The following is a 25,347-nucleotide window of genomic DNA, read 5'->3' as shown; positions in this document are numbered from 1 at the left end:
TTTCAATACAACACAGCAAACGAGATCACTATGCTGGATTTCGTATTTCATCACCAGTCGGGCGCTTCCCAAGCACCTGGGACTGCGTGATGTAGCAGCGAATCATGTGTGCCGATCCCACTAAAGTGGCCTTTTGCAATTGACAGATGGAGATTTTGTCAATTCCGATGGTTTTCAAATGTCCACTAAGATCCTTTGGCACTGCGCCCAGCGTGCCAAGTACCATTGGGACCACTTATGCCAGAGTCGTTGCAGCTCGATTTTCAGATCTTTGTATTTTGCAAATTTCTCTAGCTGCTTCTCTTCAATTCTGCTGTCTCCTGGAATTCCAATGTCTTTTTCTTTTTCTCCACAATCAGGATGTCTGGTGTGTTATGCTTCAGGATTCGGTCAGTCTGAAGTCGGAAGTCCCACAGAAGTTTTGCTTGCTCATTTTCGACCACTTTTTCAGGCTTATGATCCCACCAGTTCTTTGCCACTGGTAAATGGTAGTTCTGGCACAAGTTCCAGTGGATCATCTGTGCCACAGCATCGTCTCTATGCTTGTAGTCAGTCTGTGCGATCTTTTTGTGGCAGCTGAGTATGTGATCAATTGTTTCATCTGTTTCTTTACAGAGTCTGCACTTTGGATCGTCTTTTGATTTTTCAATTCTGGCTTTGACAGCATTTGTTCTAATGGCCTGTTCTTGTCCCACCAGTATTAGTCCTTCTGTCTCCTTTTTGAGTGTTCTACTTGTAAGCCATGACCTGGTCTTTTCTTTATCCACTTTGCCTTCAATCTTCTCCAAGAACTGGCCATGCAATGCTTTGTTCCGCCAACTGTCCCTGGGACATTGAGTTACATTTTTTTCTGTACTGGTCCTCAGTTTGCTTCACCTTGAGAAGCTTCCTATTGTTGACCTCCATCAACGCTGACTCTTTGCTCTCCTTCACATAGTCAGCTAATTGTTGTTGTTGTTGTTGTTGCATCATTTTATTTCTTTGACAGGAGCAGCTGCGACTTCCTGTCTCTTTCTTTCTCCTAGTGTAACATCTGTCAGATCTGGTTCTTCTCTCTTAATTAACCATCCCTGTTCCTTCTCTCAGCCTTAGCCGTTCAAGCTTACGCCCTGAAGGAAGAGAATGACAGTCTCCGATGGCAACTCGATGCCTACCGCAACGAGGTGGAACTTCTCAAGCAAGAGAAAGGCCAGCTGTTTCGCACCGAGGAGAGCTTGACCAAAGACCAGCAACTCCAGTTCTTGCAGCAAACGGTCCAAGGCATGCAACAGGTACATCAGGCTAAAATGGTGAGGGCGAACCTATGGCGCGCGTGCCACAGGGGGCAAGCGGAGCCATATCTACCGGTGCGCGAGATGTTGGCCTAGCTCAATTCCAGCATGCATGTGCATGCCAACCAGTTGTTTTTTGGCTTACACGGAGGCTGTGGAAGGGCATTTTTGTGGCTTCTGGAGGGTCTCTGAGACCCTCCAGCCAACAGAATACCTTCAGAACCGCCTTCTGCTGCATGAATCCCAGCAGCCGCTAAGGTCCCAGAGAGTTGGCCTTCTCCGGGTCCCATCCACCAAACAGTGTTGGCTGGCATGCCCCAGGGGAAGAGCCTTCTCTTTGGTGGCCCCGGCCCTCTGTAATTAGCTCCCCCTGGAGATCAGAACTGCCCCCACCCACCTTGCCTTTCGTAAGCTACAGAAGACCCACCTATGTCATCAGGCATGGGGAAATTGAGATACCCCTGGGCTTATATTGTTTATGTATGGTATGATTCTGTTGCATGGTTTTAATAATGGATTTTTAGATATCTTTAAAATATATTGGATTTGTCACATTGTTATTATTGTGAGCTGCTCCAAGTCTTCAGAGAGGGGCAGCATACAAATCTAATATATTATTATTATTATTATTATTATTATTATTATTATTATTATTATTATTAATTATTATTATTAATTATTATTATTATTATTATTATTATTATTATTTTGCCTGCCCAAGGCTCTGAAGCCTTCAGTAGGGTGAAAAATGGACCCAAGTTGGGAAACAAGCCATTTCTGTCCTCCAGAGGGCCTCCAGGGAAGCGGGGGAGACCATTTTCGTCCTCCCCAGGCATTGAATCATGGGTGTGGGCAGTGGTGGGCTCCTACAGTCAGGTATGCAGAACTGGTAGAAAAAAATTGGAATCCCCCCCCCTTTTTTTTCTCTTCTGGGCTCTGGGTCTGTTTTTCCTATCTCAGTAAATGAGGTTGAATGTGTATACTTTTAGAAGAGCTGTGTGTGTGTGTGTGTGTATATACACATACATTTTATACAGTAGATAATGTGTATCTTTGTGTGCATGGGTGTAATATGTACGTACCATGTTTCAATGTCTCTTTTGAAGCATGGTGACCAGAACTGAATGCAGTACTCCAGATGTGGTCTGACCAGGGCATTATAGAGTGGTATTAATACCTCCCTGGTCAGACTTAGAACTAAGGAGAAATTTCCTGACAGTTAGAACAATTAACCAGTGGAACAGCTTCCCTCCAGAAGTTGTGAATGTTCCAACACTGGAAGTTTTTAAGAAGATGTTGGATAACCATCTATCTGAAGTAGTGTAGGGTTTCCTGCCTAAGCAGGGGGTTGGACTAGAAGACCTCCAAGGTCCCTTCCAACTCTGGTGTTATTTTTTGGCGACGTTGTTGCAGTGGGCTTTGGCACTTAGGTCATTTGATAGGACTATTTATTTATTTATTTATTTTATTTATTCATTTGTCCAATACACAAATACATAGGAAGAAAATAGACATGTGGTAATATATATAAGGGTAAAGTGAACTTAGAGGAGAGGATATATGAAAGGAAGAGAATATATAAGATAGGTGAGAGAAAGGAAAGACAATTGGACAGGGGACGGAAGGCACACCAGTGCACTTATGGACACCCCTTACCAGTGTTCCCTCTAATTTTGGGGGGGGGGCGGCGAAAAGTATAGTGTCTGAGCGGCAGTCTCTTCGGGACTTGGCGGCACAGAAATATTAAATAAATAAATAAATAAACAAACAAACAAACAAACAAACAAATAAAAACCCCACCCTGTTTTGCCTCAGAGAATTTCAAAATAAAACACTGTACTGTGTGTCTATAACAGTGAGCTCATAATAGGGCAACTCTATCAATATCAAAATGCTACTTCAATAGTTGAGCTAGTTTCAAACTAGATTTTGATTTTCTTTCTCTCTTCCTTACTCCCATTCTTTTTCTTTCTCTTTTCCTTCCTCTCTTTTTTCTATCTGTTTCTCTCTCTTCCTCTCTCTCTCCTTCCCTCTCACTCTTTCCCTCTCGGCTTCTGGGCAGGTTTGGAAAACTCTGAGTTGATGATGATTTTTAAGTGAGCGATTTCTCACTGCTCAGCTTAGAGGGAACTATGCCCCTTACTGGCCTCCTAGGAACCTGGAGAGGTCAATCGTGGAGAGTCTAAGGGAGAAATGTTGGGGGTTAGGGGTTGACACAATTGAGTCCGGTAATGAGTTCCACACTTCGATAACTCGATTGTTGAAATCATATTTTTTACAGTCAAGTTTGAAGCGGTTCATATTAAGTTTGAATCTGTTGCGTGCTCTTGGGTTGTTGCGGTTGAAGCTGAAGTAGTCATTGACCGGTAGGACATTGCAGCATATGATCTTGTGGGCAATACTTAAATCGTGTTTTAGGCGCCGTAGTTCTAAGCTTTCTAGACCCAGGATTCTTAGTCTATTTTCGTAGGATATTCTGTTTCGAGTGGAGGAGTGAAGGGCTCTTCTGGTGAAATATCTTTGGACGTTTTCAAGGGTGTTGATGTCTGAGATGTTGTGTGGGTTCCAGACAGATGAGCTGTATTCAAGGATGGGTCTGGCAAAAGTTTTGTAGGCTCTTGTGAGTAGTGTGAGATTGCCGGAGCAGAAGCTACGAAGGATAGAGTGGTATTAATACCTCCCTGGTCAGACTTAGAACTAAGGAGAAATTTCCTGACACTTAGAACAATTAACCAGTGGAACAGCTTGCCTCCAGAAGTTGTGAATGTTTCAACACTGGAAGTTTTTAAGAAGATGTTGGATAACCATTTGTCTGAAGTAGTTCAGGGTTTCCTGCCTAAGCAGGGGGTTGGACTAGAAGACCTCCAAGGTCCCTTCCAACTCTGGTGTTATTTTTATTATTAATAACTCTTGAAGCTTTTTTGGCAACGTTGTTGCAGTGGGCTTTAGCACTTAGGTCATTCGATATTAGTATTCCAAGGTCTGAGGAATATGAGATGAAACCAGTTAGATCTAGCAAAGCTCATTATTTCTTCTGTGTCAATCTTGCCCTTTGGAAAAACCGTAGCATCTAGGGCTACATTTTCTTTTGCAAACAGTAGCAAAAACAATCTACATTTCAGACACGGGAATTTGTCTTTATTGGTTAAGGAAATGGCTTTTCTAGAGAGAATGGGACTTTTTTACTTTTATTTTGCTTCCCCAAATCAGGATAAGTAGTTGTTCTGGATGGAGGATTGGGGGAGGATTTAGATCTCGGAAGCTAAATTTTAAAAGCCTCCTAAAATAAAACACATTTAAAAAAAAAAAAAAAGGAGTTGCCTTCTGCTTAGTCTATTTCTGTCCTCTAGTTTCTTCCCATCATAGAGAAGCATATTTTCACACACCTACAAATGCACACCTGCATCAGGAAAAAAAATGCGGTAGGGAGCATGGGGAAAAAGTAAACATTATTTTAATAAGGCAATAAATTTATCTTTATCTTTTCTACAAAAACACATAGGATCTCAATGTCTCACTCAACAGTGAGTGTGGGTCTATTGTGTGGGTGCATTGCAGGATTGCCCGAACCGTTAATGACCCATTGGTGACATCAATGGGTGAACAGTGCAGTGCAGTCGGTAGGGAAAGCAAGTAGGATGCTTGGCTGCATAGCTAGAGGTATAACAAGCAGGAAGAGGGAGATTATGATCCCGCTATATAGAGCGCTGGTGAGACCACATTTGGAATAATATTGTGTCCAGTTCTGGACACCTCACCTACAAAAAGATATTGACAAAATTGAATGGGTCCAAAGATGGGCTACAAGAATGGTGGAAGGTCTTAAGCATAAAACTGACCAGGAAAGACTTCATGAACTCAATCTGCATAGTCCAGAGGACAGAAGGAAAAGGGGGGACATGATTGGAACATTTAAATATGTTAAAGGGTTAAATAAGGTCCAGGAGGGAAGTGTTTTTAATAGGAAAGTGAACACAAGAACAAGGGGACACAATCTGAAGTTAGTTGGGGGAAAGATCAAAAGCAACATGAGAAAATATTATTTTACTGAAAGAGTAGTAGATCCTTGGAACAAACTTCCAGCAGACGTGGTTGATATAAGGGCAGACTAGATGGATCATGAGGTTTTTTTCTGCCGTCAGTTTTCTATGTTTCTATGTTTCTATCATTTTGGCGTCACGGATCCAGTTCCGCCTGTGCCATCAATCTGTGCTTGGCTTGCAGCCATCTTGTTTTTCCAAATGTTTGGCCAATTTTCCTTTGTTTAGATGGCTTCTCCTCATTCTCTTTCTTTGAAAAAACCCTCCAACTCGGCCCTGCATTAATACTGACCTTTATTTCTTCGGCCAAAGCACAGCTGATCAGTGCAGCTTGATTCTGCACATGCAGCTGATTGGCGGATGGATCGGCCTCCGGAATACCTCCAATCAGCTGTTCCAGGCTACAAACCATCACCTCCTCCGTGCCTGGCATTTTTGGCTATATTCGGTGTATAAGACACACCCAATTTTTCACCCCTTTTGGGGGGGGGAAATGCATTTTATACTCTGAAAAATGTGGTGTGTGAGTTTGTGTGTGTGTGTATTGTCCATTATATGCCAGCAATCGGATTGAGTAACTATCTCACACTTGATATGATGTGAAAAGGAAAATCCATTCAACTTAATGGCAGCCCTGCCATCACACTTACCCATTTCTGAGCTAATTTTCCCCATAAAACTCCGTTACGCTTTAATTTCATACCCAGTATGAAGCTTCTAACGAACAAATGGAAATAATGTCTGGTATCCATGGTAACAAATGAGATTTCCTTTACCTGATCTTCAGATGGAATTGAATTATACAACTATGACATTTTACTACTGAAGGAAGCCTTCGTCACTTAGATTCCCCTGGCTTTAAAAAAAACACAGACACAAACCAGACAGATAGTCCTTCTCTCTCGCATTGGAATCAGAACCAAGTCAGCCTCAACAAATTTTTATATACTAAAGTTATTAGACATTACAACTGAAGAGATAAAAGCTAAGGCAAACTAAAAATAAAGGCAATAAAACTAAAAAAGTGTCTGGTGCTTTTAGTAATAAAAATAGAAAATATAGAAACGTAGTAAAAAGAAGAAATATCTAAAAACTGACTTTCTTTCCTCACTTGTAATGAATTTTGGTAATTTATCACCTATCTTTAAAGTACAACAAACACTCATTTCTTATCTATAAACAAATCCTTAAAGTATCACCATTTTAATCCTGATCGAAAGTTCAAAAGAGTTATCAGAGATAACGTACCTATATTAATCTTGAACAAATAAACCAACGTTATCTTCCTTCCTATTATTTATAACAGTTGTGATCTTTAATCCCTTCAAATAATGTCCTAAAGCTTAACTCTTTCCCCCCCCTTTTTCCTAAACTTTAGCGGAAGGAAGGAAGGAAGGAAGGAAGGAAGGAAGGAAGGAAGGAAGGAAGGAAGATTGGATTGATGGATGGATGTTTGGATGGAAGGAAGGAAGGATGGATGGATGGATGGATGATAGATAGATAGATAGATAGATGACAGATAGATAGATAGATAGATAGATAGATAGATAGATAGATAGATAGAAAGAAAGAAAGATAGATAGATAGATAGATGATAGATAGATGATAGATAGATAGATTAGATAGGTAGATAGGTAGGTAGGTAGATAGATAGATAGAGAGATAGATAGAGAGATAGAGAGAGAGATAGAGAGATAGAGAGATAGAGAGATAGAGAGAGAGAGAGAGATAGAGAGAGATAGAGAGAAAGAGAGATAGAGAGATAGAGAGATAGAGAGATAGAGAGATAGAGAGATAGAGAGATAGAGAGATAGAGAGATAGAGAGATAGAGAGATAGAGAGATAGAGAGATAGATAGATAGATAGATAGATAGATAGATAGATAGATAGATAGATAGATAGATAGATAGATGTATTTTAGTCCACCCCCCTGCTTAGGCAGGAAAGACAAATGATTATCCAACATCTTCTTAAAAACTTCCAATGTTGGAGCATTTGCAATTTCTGGAGGCAAGTTGTTCCATGGATTAATTGTTCTGTCAGGAAATTTCTTCTTAGTTCTTTTTAAAAAAAACATTTTTTTATTAAATATAAGCATTAAAAATATTAAAATAAGGACAAACATATAAACAAGACCAAACAACACATTTACAAATATACATATCAACCTCTTTGGCATTTCTACGGTAAATTGTCTTAACATTAGATTTCCATTTATATATCATTCCTATTAGCTGTATTTACTTTAAATGATTCGCTTAAAAATGGTTGCGACATGTGGCAAAATTCACTTAACAATTGACTCACTTAGTGACAAAAATGTTGGTTTCCATTTGGTTATAAATCGAGGCCTCCCTGCCCAAACCCTTTCATTCCGAGAGATATCTGCATGGAATTCTCCTTCTGGAGGCACCCAAAATCTAAATCGATTTGGTTCTATTATCAATGAAATTTGATGTTCTCATAAAGAAAAATGTTTCCAGAACAGCCGCTAAAGGGAAAAACAGCTTTTGCACGTCTGCGGTTCTAATCTTTGAGAATCTATGTTTCATCTGTTTCTCTTCGTGTTGGAAAACCCTGGAGACTTTTGCCAAAAGGTTTAGATATATATTTGATCCTTTTTTTAGCCTCTTTGTGAATCACTACCAGATGACTTTGCAAAACCAGAGACTTCTCCTCTCCTAATCCTAGGGGGAAAAAAACAAAAACCAAAACATTGCTTCTGTCGCCAGCCTGGGATTTGTTTTAACTTCCAAGAACATGACCGAAAGTTGTTAAGTGTTTCAAAAATAGGCTCCTGCATGAATCATATCGGACACAATATTGGAAAACCTCCTTAGGAAAAGCAGAAACAACACCTAATGGCCTCTCAGTGCTGCTTTGTGGGGCTGTGAAAAGTTTTTCAAAGGACAATTTGTCAAGCAATTTTTGCAGAAGTCAAGAATCCTAGCTTGTAATTTATTTATTCATTTATTTATTTAATTGGATTTATATGCTGCCCCTTTCCGAGGACTCAGGGCAACTTGCAACACATATATCAAAAAGGAGAACAACACAAAAAGGGGCGTGCATAAGTGCACTAGAGCAGTGTTTTTCAACCAGTGTGCCGAGGCACACTAGTGTGCCGCGAGACATAGTCAGGTGTGCCGCGAAGAAGGAAGCTCAGGTTCCAATCTCACAACTTTTTGCTGAGAGCAAGAGAGAGAGAGGGGGGGGGAGAGAGAAAGAAAGCAATAGTGAGAGAGAAAGAAAGCAAGAGAGAGAGAGAGAAAATGAGAGGAAGGGGGAGAGCGAGAGAAATGAGAGAAAAAGGGGGAGAAAAAAAGAGAAATGAGAAAATGATTGAGGCAGAGAATGAGAGGAAAGAGGGAGAAACAAGAGAGAGAGAAGTGACTCTTGATTTAAAGCATATGATAAAAAGCACCCAAAGAATAAGAGAGAAAAACCTCCCAGCCCTCACTTAATTTTGGAAATTGTTCGAGTGTATATACACACACACACACACAAGGGGGGGAGGAGACAGGGATGGAAAAAAGAGAGGAGAGTGTCTTAGGGTGTCATTTTGTGTCATTTTGGTTGGTGGTGTGCCCCAGGATTTTGTAAATGTAAAAAATGTGCCGCGGCTCAAAAAAGGTTGAAAATAACCGACCCCTGTCCTATTGTCTGTCCTATATCCCATATATCTTCTCTTCTATCCCTATGTCTTTCTTCTATTCTCTCATTCATTATTTCATCCTATTTTCTTCTATTCTTTCTCAAATTCTATTTCCTCGAAAGTGTCCTCTATTTCCTTCATTGTGTATTATTGTGTATTGGACAAAATAAATAAATAAAATAAATAAAATATAATATAATAATCTAAATTAATTAAAAAAACTAAATGTACTAGTCTATAAAGCCCAGTATTATTTTTAAAAAAACAATCATACCCACTCAAACAACAACCAGACATAACATAACAAGCAGGAAGAGGGAGTCTCCAAATGGGTGAACAGTGCGGTCAGGCGGTAGGGAAAGCAAGTAGGATGCTTGGCTGCATAGCTAGAGGTATAACAAGCAGGAAGAGGGAGATTGTGATCCCGCTGTATAGAGCGCTGGTGAGACCACATTTGGAATAATACGGTGTCCAGTTCTGGAGACCTCACCTACAAAAAGAGATGGATAAAATTGAACGGGTCCAAAGACGGGCTACAAGAATGGTGGAAGATCTTAAGCATAAAACGTATCAGGAAAGACTTAATGAACTCAATCTGTATAGTCTGGAGGACAGAAGGGAAAGGGGGGACATGATGGACACATTTAAATATGTTCAAGGGTTCAATAAGATTCAGGAGGGAAGTGTTTTTAATAGGAAAGTGAACCCAAGAACAAGGGGGTACAATCTGAAGTTAGTTGTGGGAAAGATCAGAAGCAACGTGGGAAAATATTATTTGACTGAAATATTAGGAGATGCTTGGAACAAATGTCCAGCAGAGGTGGTTGGTAAATCTACAGTAACTGAATTTAAACATGCCTGGGATAAGCCTATATCCCTCCTAAGATAAAATACGGGAAATAGTATAAAGGCAGACTAGATGGACCATGAGGTCTTTTTCTGCTGTCAATCTTCTATGTTTCTATGTTTCTATTCATCGGCCAGGGGGCAAAGATCTAATCACCCCAATCCTGGCGGCATAGATAAGTCTTAAGACTCTTGCAGGCGAGGAGGCTGGGGGCAGTGCAAATCTCCAGGGGGAGCTGATTCCAGAGGGCCGGGCCCCCCCACAGAGAAGGCTCTTTCCCCTAGACCCCACCAAGCAACATTGTCTAGTTGATGGGACTTGGAGAAGGCCGAGTCTGTTGGGTCTGACCAGTCGCTGGGACTCATGCAGCAGAAGATGGCAGAAATGGCATCTGAAAGGGTGAACGGGACTACTGTCCCACACCAATGGGATGTGAGAATAATCTTGGGACACAGAAGGAAGGAGACAGTGCTAGGGGTTTAGCATCCTATGGAAAAAGAGCACAGCTTCCTGCAAAGTTCTCCAGGCCTCATCAACACAAACCAAATGCAAAGACCAGAGACAGGCAAGAGAAATGTTGTGTCTGTCAATTAGGTTCTCCTGTGCCCTACACACACAATTGTTTACCTGAGCGAGAGCAATGGCCCCTGTCAGCAACTTTTCTCCCCATTAAATTAAAAGTCCCATCAGCCAGCTAAAAGACAAATGCCCTCTTATTCTGCAAATTGAAAAAAAGGTACAGTATAGCTATTAAGAGGTGGGTGTTAAGCCGCAGAAGAATGGGCAGAGAAATCTATGCCTATTTATTTCCTCCAAAGTTTAAAAAACAACAACAACCCAACAACCCAGAAACAGTGAAATTAATAAGAGCAATGTGCATCTACTACGTGAAAAGATGCATGGCTGTAAATTCCACATGATGATAAAGGAAAGAAGGGGGAAAGAGATTTGGGCTTTAATGGCCCTTGTTGGGCAACAAGAATTGAACCAGTTCCAAGTTGTTACTTTTTACTTGTAAAAATATATTTTACTTTTTACTTGTAAAAATATATTTTACTTTTTACTTGTAAAAATATATTTTACTTTTTACTTGTAAAAATATATTTTACTTTTTACTTGTAAAAATATATTTTACTTTTTACTTGTAAAAATATATTTTACTTTTTACTTGTAAAAATATATTTTACTTTTTACTTGTAAAAATATATTTTACTTTTTACTTGTAAAAATATATTTTACTTTTTACTTGTAAAAATATATTTTACTTTTTACTTGTAAAAATATATTTTACTTTTTACTTGTAAAAATATATTTTACTTTTCTTCCTAGCAAAACGTTTCTCTAAATAAACTATCACAAGACTATCATACAACCACTATTACATCCACCACTGCAACCACCCACAAACCACTAAGCACTAAACCACCAAATCACAAACCACACACCACTATAACACACCACTAGATCACAAACCACACCCATGCAATGGTGTTACTCCTTATATATAGGTTACAGCCAATCAGGTTGCAGCACAGCTAGCAAACCCATGATTACATACTGGTTATGGCTTACATCAGCCTTTCCTATGGTTACAAGCCATTTTCTTACATTGTAATATTACCTCCGGAAATAAACTTATTCTGACCACTATGACACGTTGTATACTAATGCAACAGTTCACCTCTCCTGCATGTAAGCAATTGCCGAAGGATGTCAGAGCTGTGTCAACTTGTCCCATCCTTGACTAATCAAAAAAATCAAAGCACCTTTCGGACAACCATGACCAGGAGGACCTAAAATCTCCATAGACATTTCTCTGAGTCCTTATCAGTAGATACCGGGTGTTCTGTCGGGCTCTCTGGTAGACTCCTCCCAAAAATTCACAGGTACAAATTTCAGACACACAAACATTTGAAAATTCAAAACAATGTTCTTTATAATGAAAATTCACATAAACCAAGCCCTCTTTTGGTGTAGCAAAGAGCACTCGTCTCCAAACAACCTGGTAATTTGTACAAGTCCCTTATCAGTTCTGAGATACTTAGCTTGCAGCTGTGAGGCAATTCAAAGTCCTTCTTCTTGCACAAAGTGAAACACACTTGGCTCTGGTTCAGTTTCGGGGGAAAAGCAGCCCGCAAAGGTCGAAGTCAGCAAGGCAGGCATGAAACACAATGATCAGATAAACCTCCAAAATGGCCAAACCCACAGGCTGCTATTTATAGCAGCCTCACTAATGACCACAGCCCCACCCAACCACAGGTGGCCTCATTTTCTTTGATAATAATCTCTCAGTTGTTGTTGCCTGTGCATCGCTCTCCGCATGCGTGGCTGTATCATTAACTCTTGCTCCGAATCCAAGGAGGAGCTAGAGAATTGATCTCCTTCTGAGCTGTCTGCCACACTCTCCTCCTCCCTGTCACTCATGTCTTCTTGGTCAGAGGAGCCTTCATCAGCAGATTCCACAGTCCTTGGGGCAGGAGCTGGGCCAGAGCTAACCACAACACCGGGTGTGTGGGTTGCCATACTATGTCACTAACAGTGTGATGTGCACGCAGCTTTGCATCACTGGCATGTGCACGCACACATTCGAGCGGGGTTTTGCGTCTGCACAGGTGCAGGAAGCAAAGTCTCACAAGGGGACACACGTGTGGGAGAGATTTCGGTGATTTTTTTTGCTTCCATGCTTGCTCAGAAACAAAAAATTGCCGAAATCTCTCTTGCATTTGTCCCCTCACAAGATTTTCGCTTCCTGTTTTGCAGAAGCAAAACCTTACGAGCGGACACTTGCACATGAGATTTCGGTGATTTTATTGCTTCCATGCATGCACAGAAGCAAAACCTTGTGAGGGGACACATGCACCAATGACATTTTGGTGGGGGGTTTTACATCCGCGCATGCATAGAAGGAAAAAACCTGCCGAAATCTCTCTTGCACGCATCCCCTCACAAGATTTTCACCTCCTGCGCATGCGCAAATGGAAAATCCCACTGGGACGCATACGTGCACACACCAGAGTTGCAGAGCTGCGCACAAAGCTCCATTTTTGCTACCAATGCGCAGTGTGGCCCATACCGGGTAGCAACCCGATACTGGCAGAGATGTGTGTGTGTGCGTATCTACAAATACACACACACACACACACAAATGTCTTCTAAAGCCCCATTAATGTCAACTTAATGATAATCTCAGCAGGAAGCTAAGCAATTGCTTGTCGTCTTCTCTTTGGCGCTCCGCGGAGATGTTTCCTGACAAATGTTTCCTGATACGGACGATCCTGCGTCGCGTCGGATGCTGCCTGGATATTTATTTATTTCATTACATTTATTGCCGCCCTCCATTCCTACAGACTCTTGAGTGGCTTTTAAGAGGAGAGAGATGATGGTTCTCTCTTTTTTTCACTTGTCCTGAATAGCAGCTACATTCTGCTCCCATTCTTTGCTTATCTTTCTGTGGCCGTTGTGGCGATACTTCAGCTGAGCGCACTCCGGAGCAGCAAAGATATTCCTTAAACTTGTGAAAGGATTTTTCCCCTCCAAAGGTCTCTTTGGAAACCCAGTGAATTTCATTCCCTTCCAAAGGACGTCTTATAAGCGTTCAATTTACTATTTATATGGTGGTGGCGCAGTAGTTAGAAGGCGGTACTGCAGGCTACTTCTGCTGACTGCCAGCTGCCAGGTCGATACAGACGGACTTAAGGTTGACTCAGACTTCTGTCTTTACGAGGTTGGTAAAATGAAGACCCAGATTGTTGGGGGCAAGAGGCTGATGCTGTGAAATGCTTAGAGACAGTTGGAAAGCTCTGCCTGCCTGCCTGCCTGCCTATCCATCCATCCATCCATCCATCCATCCATCCATCTACTTACCTACCTATCTATAATCTATTTATTAGTTACCTATATCTGTTATCTTCCTCTCTGTGTGTGTGTTTAACATCTATTTATCAATCACCTATATCTTCTTTCTTTCTTTCTTTCTTTCTTTCTTTCTATATCAATCCTCGCTCTCTCTCCTCCCTACCTACTTATCTATCATCTATTTATCAATCAGCTATATCTATCTTCTCTCTCTCTCTCTCTCTCTCTCTCTCTCTCTCTGTCTGTCTAACATCTATTTATCAATATCCTATATCTATCATCTATTTATCAATCACCTATATCTATCATCTCTCTCTCTATCTATCTATCTGTCTAACATCTATTTATCAATATCCTATATCTATCATCTCTCTCTCATCTATTTATCAATCACCTATATCTATCATCTCTCTATATATATCTATCTATCTGTCTAACATCTATTTATCAATATCCTATATCTATCATCTCTCTCTCTCATGTATTTATCAATCACCTATATCTATCATATCTATCTATCTATCTATCTATCTATCTATCTATCTATCTATCTATCTATCTATCTATCTATCTACCGTATCTATCTATCTATCTATCTATCTATCTATCTATCTATCTATCTATCTATCTATCTATCTATCTATCTATCTATCTGTCATCCATTTATCAATTACCTATCATCTCTCTCTCTCTCTCTCTCTCACACACACACACACACACACACATCTATTTATCAATCACTTTATCACCACCACCACCCACTCTCTCATCCATCCACCCATCCATCCATCTCCCTAACCTTTACTTCTCTCCCTAGCCAGCTCCATCCACCCAAGGAAGATTGTGGAGTTTTGACTCATTTTAGAAGTTTGTCTGTTACGGAAGAACCTTTTTTCAGGGCTAAGCGTCCTTGGCTGCAGATGAGGCTAATAAGTGATAGATGGGCTGATGGTTTCCAAGGCAGTATTGAGCCAAACGCCAAGGCCCAGCTAACTGCAATTAATGGCCCCTTTCTTCCTACCATCCATTTTCCTCGGGGCTGTGCCACGTATCCACCCTTGGTGTTTCCTCCACAGGCAGAGACTCGGATTTCTGTACATTGAGCTTAATTGGAAAACAATTGCATGCTTCATCATTACCAGTTTAATGGCAGCTTTTCATATTCTTTGTCAAACAATAAAACAATAACGAAAATATCTCCCTTCTTCTGCTGCCTTCCATATTCTCCTCCTTCTTCTCCCCCTCCCCTTCCTGCTCCTGCACATCCCCATCCTCCTCCACTTCTTCCTCCTCCTTCCTCCTTCTTCTCCTCCTTCTCCCCCCTCTTATTTCTTCTCCTCCTTCTTCTCTTCCTCCTTCTCTTCCTCCTCCTCTTCCTCCTCCTCCTCTTCTCCCCTGATCCTCCTCCTTCTGCTTGCTCCTCTTTTTCTCCTTCATCTTCTCTCCTCCTCCTTCTTTCCCCTCTTCCTCCTTCTCCTCCTCTTCCTCCTCTGTCTTCCCTCCTCCTCTTCTTCCTCCTCCTCCTTCCCTCTCCTCCTCCTCGTCCTTCCCCACTCCTCCTCTTCCTCCTCCTCCTTTCCCCTTACTTCTCCTCCTCTTAACAATGATCAACCATGCCTTATCCAGAACATCTTTTATTACACATTTTAGAAATTTCTAACAAGCAAACGGAATGATGTATTAACCAGGGGCTCTGTTCTTCGGTTTGATTAGATTAAGGCAGCGAGAAATTCTTTGCAGATGCAAATGAACATGTCGATGGGAGCAAAGATACAGGGAATGGCTTGGAGGAAGTTGTTTTTAACTGACGTTCGACAAATGCTGTATATTTCCAGGCAAAATAATGGATATTGAGGTCATTTCCATCATCCCTTGAATATGTGAGCTCCATAACTTCTGAGCTCCCTATTGGACAGGAAAAGTTGAAGGCCCAAAACGTCCCTAGAAAACAGGAGACTGGGAGTTCTAGTCCTGCCATAACCATGAAAGGCAGCTGGGTGACTTTGGACCGATCACCAGGAGACTGGGAGTTCTAGTCCTGCCTTAGGCATGAAAGTTGGCTGGGTGACTTTGGACCAGTCTACCTCTATCTTTCTCAGGCCAACATACTGTTCTGTCGGGATCTCTGGTACACTCCTCCCACAAATTCACAGGTACAAATTTCAGACACACACACGTTTGAAAATTCAAAACAATGTACAGTGGTACCTTAAGATACGAACCCCTCGTCTTACGAACAACTCGTGATACGAACCTGGGGTTCAGCAAAATTTTGCCTCTTCTTACGAACTTTTTTCGAGTTACGAACCTGCGTTCGGAGACTGCTGGGAAGCCGCGCGGCTGTTTTAAAAGGTAACAGCCGGGCAGCGGGGCTTCCCAGAAGCCTTCCGAACGCCAGTTTGTAACTCGAACAAAGTTCGTAAGAAGAGGCAAAATTTTGCTGAACCCCGGGTTCGGTTCGGGAGGTTGCTGGGAAGCCCCCCAGGCCGGCTGCGACCTTTTAAAACACCCGCACCGCTTCCCATCTGTCTCCTGAAGCTGAACAGCAAAGCCGAACTTCCGCGTTCGGCTCCGGGAGACACATGGGAAGCGGCGCGGGTGTTTTAAAAGGTCGCAGCCGGCCTGGGGGGCTTGCCAGCACCCCCCCGCACCCCGAACCCGGGTGCGGGGGGTGCTGGCAAGCCCCCCAGGCCGGCTGCGACCTTTTAAAACAGCCGGAAAGCCGTTTTTTTGGGGGGGGGTTTGGTTGCATGGATTAATTGACTTTACATTGTTTCCTATGGGAAACAATGTTTCGTCTTACGAACCTTTCGTCTTATGAACCTCCTCCTTGCACCAATTAAGTTCGTATCATGAGGTATTACTGTATAATGAAAATTCACTTAAACTAAGCCCTCTTTTGGGATAGCAAAGAGCACTCGTCTCCAAACAAACTGGTAATTTGTACAAGTCCCTTATCAGTTCTGAGATACTTAGCTTGCAGCTGTGAGGCAATTCACAGTCCTTCTTCTTTCACAAAGTGAAACACTTTGCTCTGGTTTAGTTTCAAAGCGGGGAAAAATCAGCACACAAAAGGTCAAAGTCAGCAAAGCAGTCACAAAACACAACGATCAGATAATCCTCCACAATGGCCAAACCCACAGGCTGCTCTTTATAGCAGCCTCACTAATGACCACAGCCCCACCCAACCACAGGTGGCCTCATTTTCTTTGATAACAATCTCTCAGTTGTTGTTGCCTATGCATCGCTCTCCGCATGTGTGGCTGTATCATTAACTCTTGTTCTGAATCCAAGGAGGAGCTAGATAATTGATCTCCTTCTGAGCTGTCTGCCACACTCTCCTCCTCCCTGTCACTCATGTCTTCTTGGTCAGAGGAGCCTTCATCAGCAGATTCCACCGGGGTCAAAACAGGCCTGCAGTATGTGGATGTCTCCCCCACATCCACAGTCCTTGGGGCAGGAGCTGGGCCAGAGCTAACCACAACACATACCTTACAGGGTTGGGCTTTTTGGTTGAAAATCGAAGGAGGAAGCTGTATTGGAGCTACCCACTGCCTGGAGCTGTTTCTAAAACAAAGCCAGGATATGAATAAATAAATGGATAAATAAACGTCACAATTAATCCCGCAACGCTTCCCTTTTTCATCACTGGGGGCTTTTGACTGCTGATGCAGCAATTTGCAAGGGGTCTGCGCTCTCAGCATTTTGGGGGGTCTTCTTGGCAACTTAGCGCAAATGCAATTCCTATGATGGCTTTGTAGGAAACAAGATGGCAATGGGCCAGAGGCTAATGATATTAAAGGGCCGCGCACATAAATTATTTATGGCCTGCAATGTTTATCCTCCCCCCCCTTCCTCCAATGTTATTAAAAGCCAGAGGGTCTCTCCTTCGACACATTGGACTTTAGCCCAGATAGATGGGACAGCAGCTTTGCGGTTGGTGCTTCCAGTGAGGAGTTTGAAAGTTTTAATGTGGGGTGAAGCCCCATAGTTATGTGGAGAGAGGGGTTGTGTTTTTGAAGGCAGCACAAGACACAGGCGGACGTGATTTGCGTGTCCGACAGCCGAGATGCCACCACAAAAAAACAGGAACAAATGCAATAAACGTCATTGGTGCAAGATCTGAAATCCTGGAGTGCCCAGACTTGGGAAGACATATAGAGATAATAATAATAAAAACCACAGAGTTGGAAGGGACCTTGGAGGTCTTCTAGTCCAACCCCCTGCTTAAGCAGAAAACCATACACTACTTCAGACAAATCGTTATCCAATCGCTTCTCGGCGGCCTCCTGAACGCCGAACACAGAAGTTCGGGTTTGGCGTTCGGGTTCAGGAGGACGCTGGGAAGCCCCCTGGCTGTTTTAAAAGGTGACAGCCGGGTGGCGGGGCTTCTCAGCGGCCTCCCGAACCTGAACTTTTGCCGAACGTCCGGGTTTGGCATTCGGAAGGTTCGCCGAGAAGCCCCGCTGCCCGGCTGTCATCTTTTAAAACAGCCGGCGGACTTCTCGGCGGCCTCCTGAATGCCGAACCCGGAAGTTTGGGTTTGGCATTCGGGTTCAGGAGGACGATGGGAAACCCCCGGGCTGTTTCAAAAAGCGACAGCCGGGTGGCGGGGCTTCTCAGCGGCGGCGGCGGGTTCGTGAGAAGGAAAAAGTTCATAAGAAGAGGCAAAAATTTTCTGAACCCCGGGTTCGTATCTCAGGTTGTTCGTAAGATGAGGGGTTCGTATCATGAGGTACCACTTTACTAATACCACTCTGTAAAGCCTTAATAAGGCCACACTTGGAATCTGCATCCAGTTTTTGTCACCACAGTATGGAAAAGATGTGGAGACTCTAGAAAGAGTGCAGAGAAGAGCGACAAAGAGGATTAGGGGGCTGGAGGCTAAAACATATGAAGAATGGTTGCAGGAACTGGCCATGGCTAGTTTCATGAAAAGAAAGACCAGGGGAGACATGAGAGCAGCCTTCCAATATTTTCAGGGCTTCACCAGAGAGGAGGGGGTCAAGCGCATCCTCACAAGCAGTGGGCAAGTGTGCATGAGTGTGCTCCATTTAAATGAGTGACAGGTGTGCATGCATGCTGCTTCCGCAAATGGAATTGTTCTGCCCACTCGCGTGGAACCAACTCCTCCCCCTCCACCAGTTCTTAAAGTTGGAAAAATTGAGGAATTATGAGTCATTCCGTAGTGTGATGGTTTGCTCACATCTTGCACAAATAGTTATGGACTCAGAGGACGCAGAGACTGTGGAGGGGCAATGCAGGCGTCCTGTATTCCTGACACCTGAGAGTGACAATGAAATTGATGAGGGGTCAGGATCAGAACCACCAGGGCTTTCTGCACTTCCTGGCATGAGTGAGTCAGCACTTCCTCTCAGGAATGTTGCATTTCCTGTCAGGAATGACTCAGGGGAATAGGAGGAGCCTCTTCTGGATGCCAGAGTTCGGAGGGCATTCGGGAGTCAGGAATGGTTGGCTAAGAGAAGAGTCATTAATGAGAAGTATTGCTGGCTAATGAATCATGTCCTCAGGGTATTTAAGCTGGCTAATGAATCATGTCCTCAGGGTATTTAAGAGTGAGCAGAGCTCCGCCTAGTTGCAGAGAACAACGTGTTTCATTCTAGCAGCTAGTTCATGTTATTTCAGTTTGTGTTCTTAGCTTTTTGAAGATCTCCAGAATTCAAGCTCATTTTCTTGGGCGTCTCCGCTTCTGAATATTATTTCCAGCTGGATAATTATTCTCCTGCTTATCTGCTATCAGGACTGTAGCCAGCTGATAAGACTCTTTAAACATTTCGGCGAAGCCATTTGAAAGACTTTAGTTTCAATGCGAACAAACTTGAACTGTAAATAAAGTAAATCTTTTATTATTGAAAACCGGTGGTGTGCATCTGTTTTCTGGTGGGGCTCGGTGCTAGAACATAACACATAGGTGAAATAAATCTAATTATCAATGTCCCTTCTTTTCTTTTTTGTAGCAACTGTTGAAAATCCAAGAGGAACTAAACAACAAGAAGTCAGAACTGGAACAAGCAAAAGAAGAGCATTCCCACACGCAGGCCATGCTGAAGATCCTGCAGGAACAGGTGAGTTGGGCACAAGGTTGGCCCTCTGGGTGGAGAGGTCGCTACAGTGTCTTAAGCGGCCAAGTTCGAACTCAAGCGCTCCACCAAATGGGGACACATCAGCAGGGTGTTACTCCAGGGGTAACGTACTCCAGTAAGTCCTCTAGGAAGAGGAGAGATGACTTCAATCAGGCAGTAGTAACATTTTGGTTAAGGAATACATAAATGATGTGTTCATTAGATAGGAACTCCTCCCCTCTCCTCCATTCTACTCCATCCTACTCCCCTTTCCTCTCCTCTTCTACCTTCCCTTCCTCCCCTTTCCTACTCTCTCCTCTCCTCTCCACTCTCCATGCCACACCCATCTCCTTCACTCCCCTCCCCTTCCTTCCCCTCCTCTTTCCTCTCCCGTTCATTCCATTCCACTTCAATTCCCTCTCCTCTCCCATTTCCTCCATTCCACTTCCCTCGTCCCTCCTATCCTCTCCCCACCTCTCCCCTCCACTCCATTCCCCTCTCCTCTCCTCCCCCCTTCCCCTTTCCCACCACTCCCCTCCTCTCCACTCCACTCTATTTCACTCCTATTCCCTCCTCTCTCACCTTCCCCCCCACTCCACTTCCACCTCCTCTCCTCTCTCCCACTCTCCTCTCCCCTCCATTCCATTCCACTCTCCTCCCCTTCCCTCAACTCCCTTCCAGTCCAGTCCATTCCACTCCCCTCTTCTCTCCTCCTTTTCCCTCATCTCTCCTCTCCTTTCTCCTCCCCTTTCCTCCACTCCTCTCCACTCTAGTCCATTCCACTCCTCTCTCCTCTCCTTTCCTCTCTCCTCCTTCTCTCCTCCCTTCCCCTCACCTCACTTCTCCCTTCCCTTCCCTCCACTCCTCTCCACTTTAATCCATTCCATTCCACTCTCCTGTCTCCTTTTTCTCTCCATTCCTCTCCTCCCTTCCCCTCACCTCTTCTCTCCCTTCTTCTCCCCTTCTCTCCACTCCTCTCCACTACTCCTCTCCACTCTAGTCCATTCCACTCCACTTCTCTTCTCTCATTTCATGTCTCCTCCTTCTCTCCATTCCTCTCCTCTCTCCTCCTTCTCTCCTCCCTTCCCCTCACCTCTCCTCTCCCTTCTCCTTCCCTTCCCTCCACTCCTCTCCACTTTAATCCATTCCACTCCACTCCACTCTCCTCTCCTTTCCTATCTCCCCTTTCTCTCCTCTCCTCTCCATTCCTCTCCTCTCCATTCCTCTCCCATCCATTCCTTTACTTCTCTCCTCTCCTCTCTCCTCTTTTTCTCCTCCCTTCCCCTCCCCTCCCTTCTCTTCTCCTCTCCTCCTCTCCCTTCTCCTCCCCCTTCTCTCTTCCTCTCCAGAACATTTGTAACCTATTTTCTATATTTTTATATATCTCTAGGCAGTTCACAAATGAAATTGCCATCTTCCTCCAGACCAGAAGTCCATTATAACTCTATAGTGTCCACTTCAAAATAGCCTTCTGCCAATTAGAGAGGATCAAACCATTGAGGCTAGCCTTCCACCATCTTGTCGGAAACACCATGTTTTCACCATTTGGTGTTCTATGATTACAGTAGGGGCTAGTCAGATTCGGGATGTGGGAATAATGTCCCAGAGGGTCGAGACAGAATTAGAGAGCCATGGTGCCTTATATCTAGTAAAGGCATGATGGCAGTTGCTCAGGAGTGGTGCATTGGCCTAGAGGGGGAGCTCTTGCCTCACAACCAGGAGGCTGTGAGTTCGAACCTATGTAGCGGCAGATATTTCTCTCTGAGCACAAAGAGAATACATCTGCTGGACAAAACTCCACATTGGTGACAGGAAGGGCAACAGGCCAGTAAACACTCTGCTAGCTCCATTCAGTTGCCCAGGCTCCAATTTCCATCTTCTCATGGTATCCTAACTCCAGTCTTCAAGGAGGACATGAAGACCCCAAGCATTTGATTGCCTCAAGATGGTTGAGCTTTGTAGAGACTGACCATTGGTAGCCGAGGCAGCAACTGTGTAGACAGGAGCCAAGAGTTAAGTCTTACATCATTATAGCCAGAGTCATTTTGGCTGAAGCTAATAAATCTTGGTAATTCTGTTGTCTAATTGAAGTTAATTCATTCCTGATTATGGAGAGATTAAGTAGCTGCTGAAATTAAGAAAAGGATTGGCTTTGGTAACTCGCCTTTATGAAACAGTAGAGTGCTAACAAGGGCAGCTTGGGCCAAGCTGCCTTGGATCAGTTTGCCCGATACAGATGGTTGGTTATAATTGTGGACAAAGCCTTAAAAAAATATTAATAGTTGTTAATGTTTTTTTACAGATTTTACAGATTTATTTGCCCAGTTCACTTGCTTTTGAGATGGGAGCTTTGTAAACTGGATAGATGATGAATGGATTGATTGATTGATTGATAGAAGGATAGATAGATAGATGGATAGATAGGTGATGGATGGATGGATGGATGGATGGATAGAAGGATAGATAGATAGATGGATAGATACAGTAGGTGGATAGGTAAATGGATAGGTAGATGGATGGATGGATAGATGGATAAATAGATGGATAGATAGGTGGATAGATGAATGGATGAATAGATGGATGGATGGATGGATGGGATGGATGGATAGGTGGATGGATAGATAGACAGACAGACAGACAGACAGATAGAGGGAGAGTGATAATAGACAGAGATAGATAGGTAGGTAGGTAGGTAGGTAGGTAGGTTGATAGACAGATCAATACATAGAGACAACAATGTCTCTTGAACTTTTAATTCAAGATTATTTACTGATGGATAAGTAGGTTTTGTATATGACAAATGCAGCGAGATTATTACACCCAGAGTGAGTGGCGAAGGTGGCTGACGTTGCAGAAATAACAGAATTGGTTTGTTTGCTTAAGGAGGGATCTCCAATTGCTTTTATAAAAGACTGGACTCCCTTCAAGGACTTTTATTTTCTTTTTCTTTTGTGCTGAAAACGGTCAAAGGGATTCGGTGATTTGGGGTTTTCACGATAAAAGGTTGTTTATGGGTAGACGGGGGAACTGTGCTGTTCCAACGGGAAAATAGCAATCATTGGGCTTGTAAGTGCTCCTGCAGTTATTTTTCTCGGTCTTTTTTTCCTCTCCTTCACTTTCCTTTTATTCTTCTCTATCTTTTTTAATTTCCTCTTGGTTTGCACTTTTCCGGTTTCCACAGTCTTTCAATTTCACGCCAGATAATGAATGTTAATAAAATGACGCGATTTTAAGGTCATTTAATTGAACATTTGATCTCACAACTGAGCTCTCTGCATCTGTAGGATAGCCATTTTCAAACATTTGTGTATTTCATATGGTGGATTGTGGAATAGAGCAGTGTTTCCCAACCTTGGCAACTTGAAGATATCTGGACTTCAACTCCCAGAATTCCCCAGCCAGCATTCACTGGCTGGGGAATTCTGGGAGTTGCAGTCCAAATATCTTCAAGTTGCCAAGGTTGGGAAACACTGGAATAGAGCTTTATTAGATAAATGGTCAAAGCAATGGAAACTGCAGTTTAATGTTTCCAAATGTAAAATAATGCACTTGGGCAAAAGGAATCCTCAATCTGAGTATTGTATTGGCAGTTCTGTGCTACCAAAAACTTCAGAAGAGAAGGATTTAGGGGTACTGATTTCTGACAGTCTCAAAATTGTGAAGAATGCGGCCAAGCGGTAGGGAAAGCAAGTAGAATGCTTGGCTGCATAGCTAGAGGTATAACAAGCAGGAAGAGGGAGATTGTGATCACGCTATATGGAGCACTGGTGAGACCCCATTTGGAATACTGTGTTCAGTTCTGGAGACCTCACCTACAAAAAGATATTGACAAAGTTGAACGGGTCCAAGGACCAGCTACAAAAGTGGAGGAAGTTCTTAAGCATAAAACTTATCAGGAAAGACTTCATGAACTCAATCTATACAGTCTGGAGGACGGAAGGGAAAGGGGGGACACGATCGAAACATTTAAAGGGTTAAATAAGGTTCAGGAGGGAAGTGTTTTTAATAGGAAAGTGAGGGGTCACAATCTGAGGTTAGTTGGGGGAAAGATTAGAAATAACGTGAGAAAATATTATTTTACTGAAAGAGTAGTAGATGCTTGGAACAAACTTCCAGCAGATGTGTTTGGTCAATCCACAGGAACTGAATTTAAACATGCCTGGGATAAACATAGATCCATCCTAAGATAAACTACAGGAAATAGTATAAGGGCAGACTAGATGGACCAGGAGGGCTTTTTCTGCCATCAATCTTCTATGTTTCTATGTATTATTGAAATAAGCAATTAGAGGAAAATTAGGGAAGGAAAAGGAGATATGGCATTGGATGTAACAGGGTGTGTGTTTATTAGTCACAGACCTGATGCTATTGATGTCAGTGCCTCGTTATTGTGTTATTTTTCTCTTCTTCCTTTTTTCCTCCTAACACAAAACCTCCACGATGAAGTCAACCTCTACCCCCCACACCATGTACACACAGAGAGACACACAAAACACACACACACACACAGGGGGTGGGCAGAGAAAGAAATAGATGGAGGGAACTCTGATTGTTAGAAGAAACCCCATTAATGAATGTGTTTTTGTAGCTGGGAGCTGCTGGGAGCCTAGCGTCCGTATTTATCACTTTATACGCTGAACAAATGGTTTTTCTTTCTTTCTCTCCCTGCACTGCTCAAGGGGGGATTCCAATTTGTGGGTGGAGGGGAAAAGCCATTAACGGGCGGAGAAAATGAAAAATAAGCTTATGACCCTGCCCTGGTTTGGTTTGGTTTTTTTGTCCTCTGCTGAAAACAGTTACACAATGTGGTATTAGAGCCTCATTTTCTCAGTGATCTGTCTGTCTGTCTTCTATCTATAATATCTATATGTGCCTGCCTGCCTGTCTATCTACATCTGTCTATCTCTCAACTATCTATCTATCACCTATCATCTAATTATCTATATCTATCTATCTGCTATCTATAATCTATCTGTCTATTGTCAATTTAGGGCATCTTTCGGAAACCTCACATCTATGATCTATCAATTATCTACACTATATCTATCTATCTATCTATCTATCTATCTATCTATCTATCTATCTATCTATCTAACATCTATCTATCTATCTATGTATCATCTATCTATCTATCTATCATCTATCTATCTATCTGCATACAGACAGGAAGTTGAACAACTATCCTTGTGGTGTGACCAGAACAATCTAGAACTGAACACACTCAAAACCGTAGAAATGGTGGTAGACTTTAAGAGAAACCCTTCCACCCTTCCACCTCTCACAATACTAGACAACACAGTATCAACAGTAGAGACCTTCAAATTTCTAGGTTCTATCATATCTCAAGACCTAAAATGGTCACCTAACATCAAAAACATCATCAAAAAAGCACAACAAAGAATGTTCTTTCTGCGCCAGCTCAGGAAGCTCAAACTGCCCAAGGAGCTGCTGATTCAGTTCTATAGAGGAATCATTGAGTCTGTCATCTGCACCTCTATAACTGTCTGGTTTGGTGCTGCAACCCAACAGGACCGACACAGACTTCAGAGGATAATCAGAATTCCAGAAAAAACAATTGCCGCCAATCTGCCTTCCA

At 42.8% G+C, this 25,347-nt stretch overlaps 1 protein-coding gene across 4 annotated transcripts in view; it reads left to right on the top strand.

The window, feature by feature from the left end:
• Positions 1-25,347, top strand: part of ENOX1 (ecto-NOX disulfide-thiol exchanger 1) — a 400,166-nt gene that overhangs the window by 348,265 nt on the left and 26,554 nt on the right. For all 4 annotated transcript variants that reach the window (XM_070751411.1, XM_070751410.1, XM_070751412.1 and 1 more), the window contains 2 exons: positions 1,087-1,271; positions 19,647-19,754. In XM_070751411.1, the coding sequence (XP_070607512.1) occupies positions 1,087-1,271; positions 19,647-19,754 (293 nt within the window). The remainder of the gene's footprint in view (positions 1-1,086; positions 1,272-19,646; positions 19,755-25,347) is intronic.

This window comes from Erythrolamprus reginae, chromosome 4 (assembly GCF_031021105.1).
Source record: "Erythrolamprus reginae isolate rEryReg1 chromosome 4, rEryReg1.hap1, whole genome shotgun sequence".
In the NCBI taxonomy this organism is placed as follows: domain Eukaryota; kingdom Metazoa; phylum Chordata; class Lepidosauria; order Squamata; family Dipsadidae; genus Erythrolamprus; species Erythrolamprus reginae.
The sequence above is the reverse complement of the archived record's forward strand: the minus strand, read 5'-3'. Positions and strand labels throughout refer to the sequence as shown.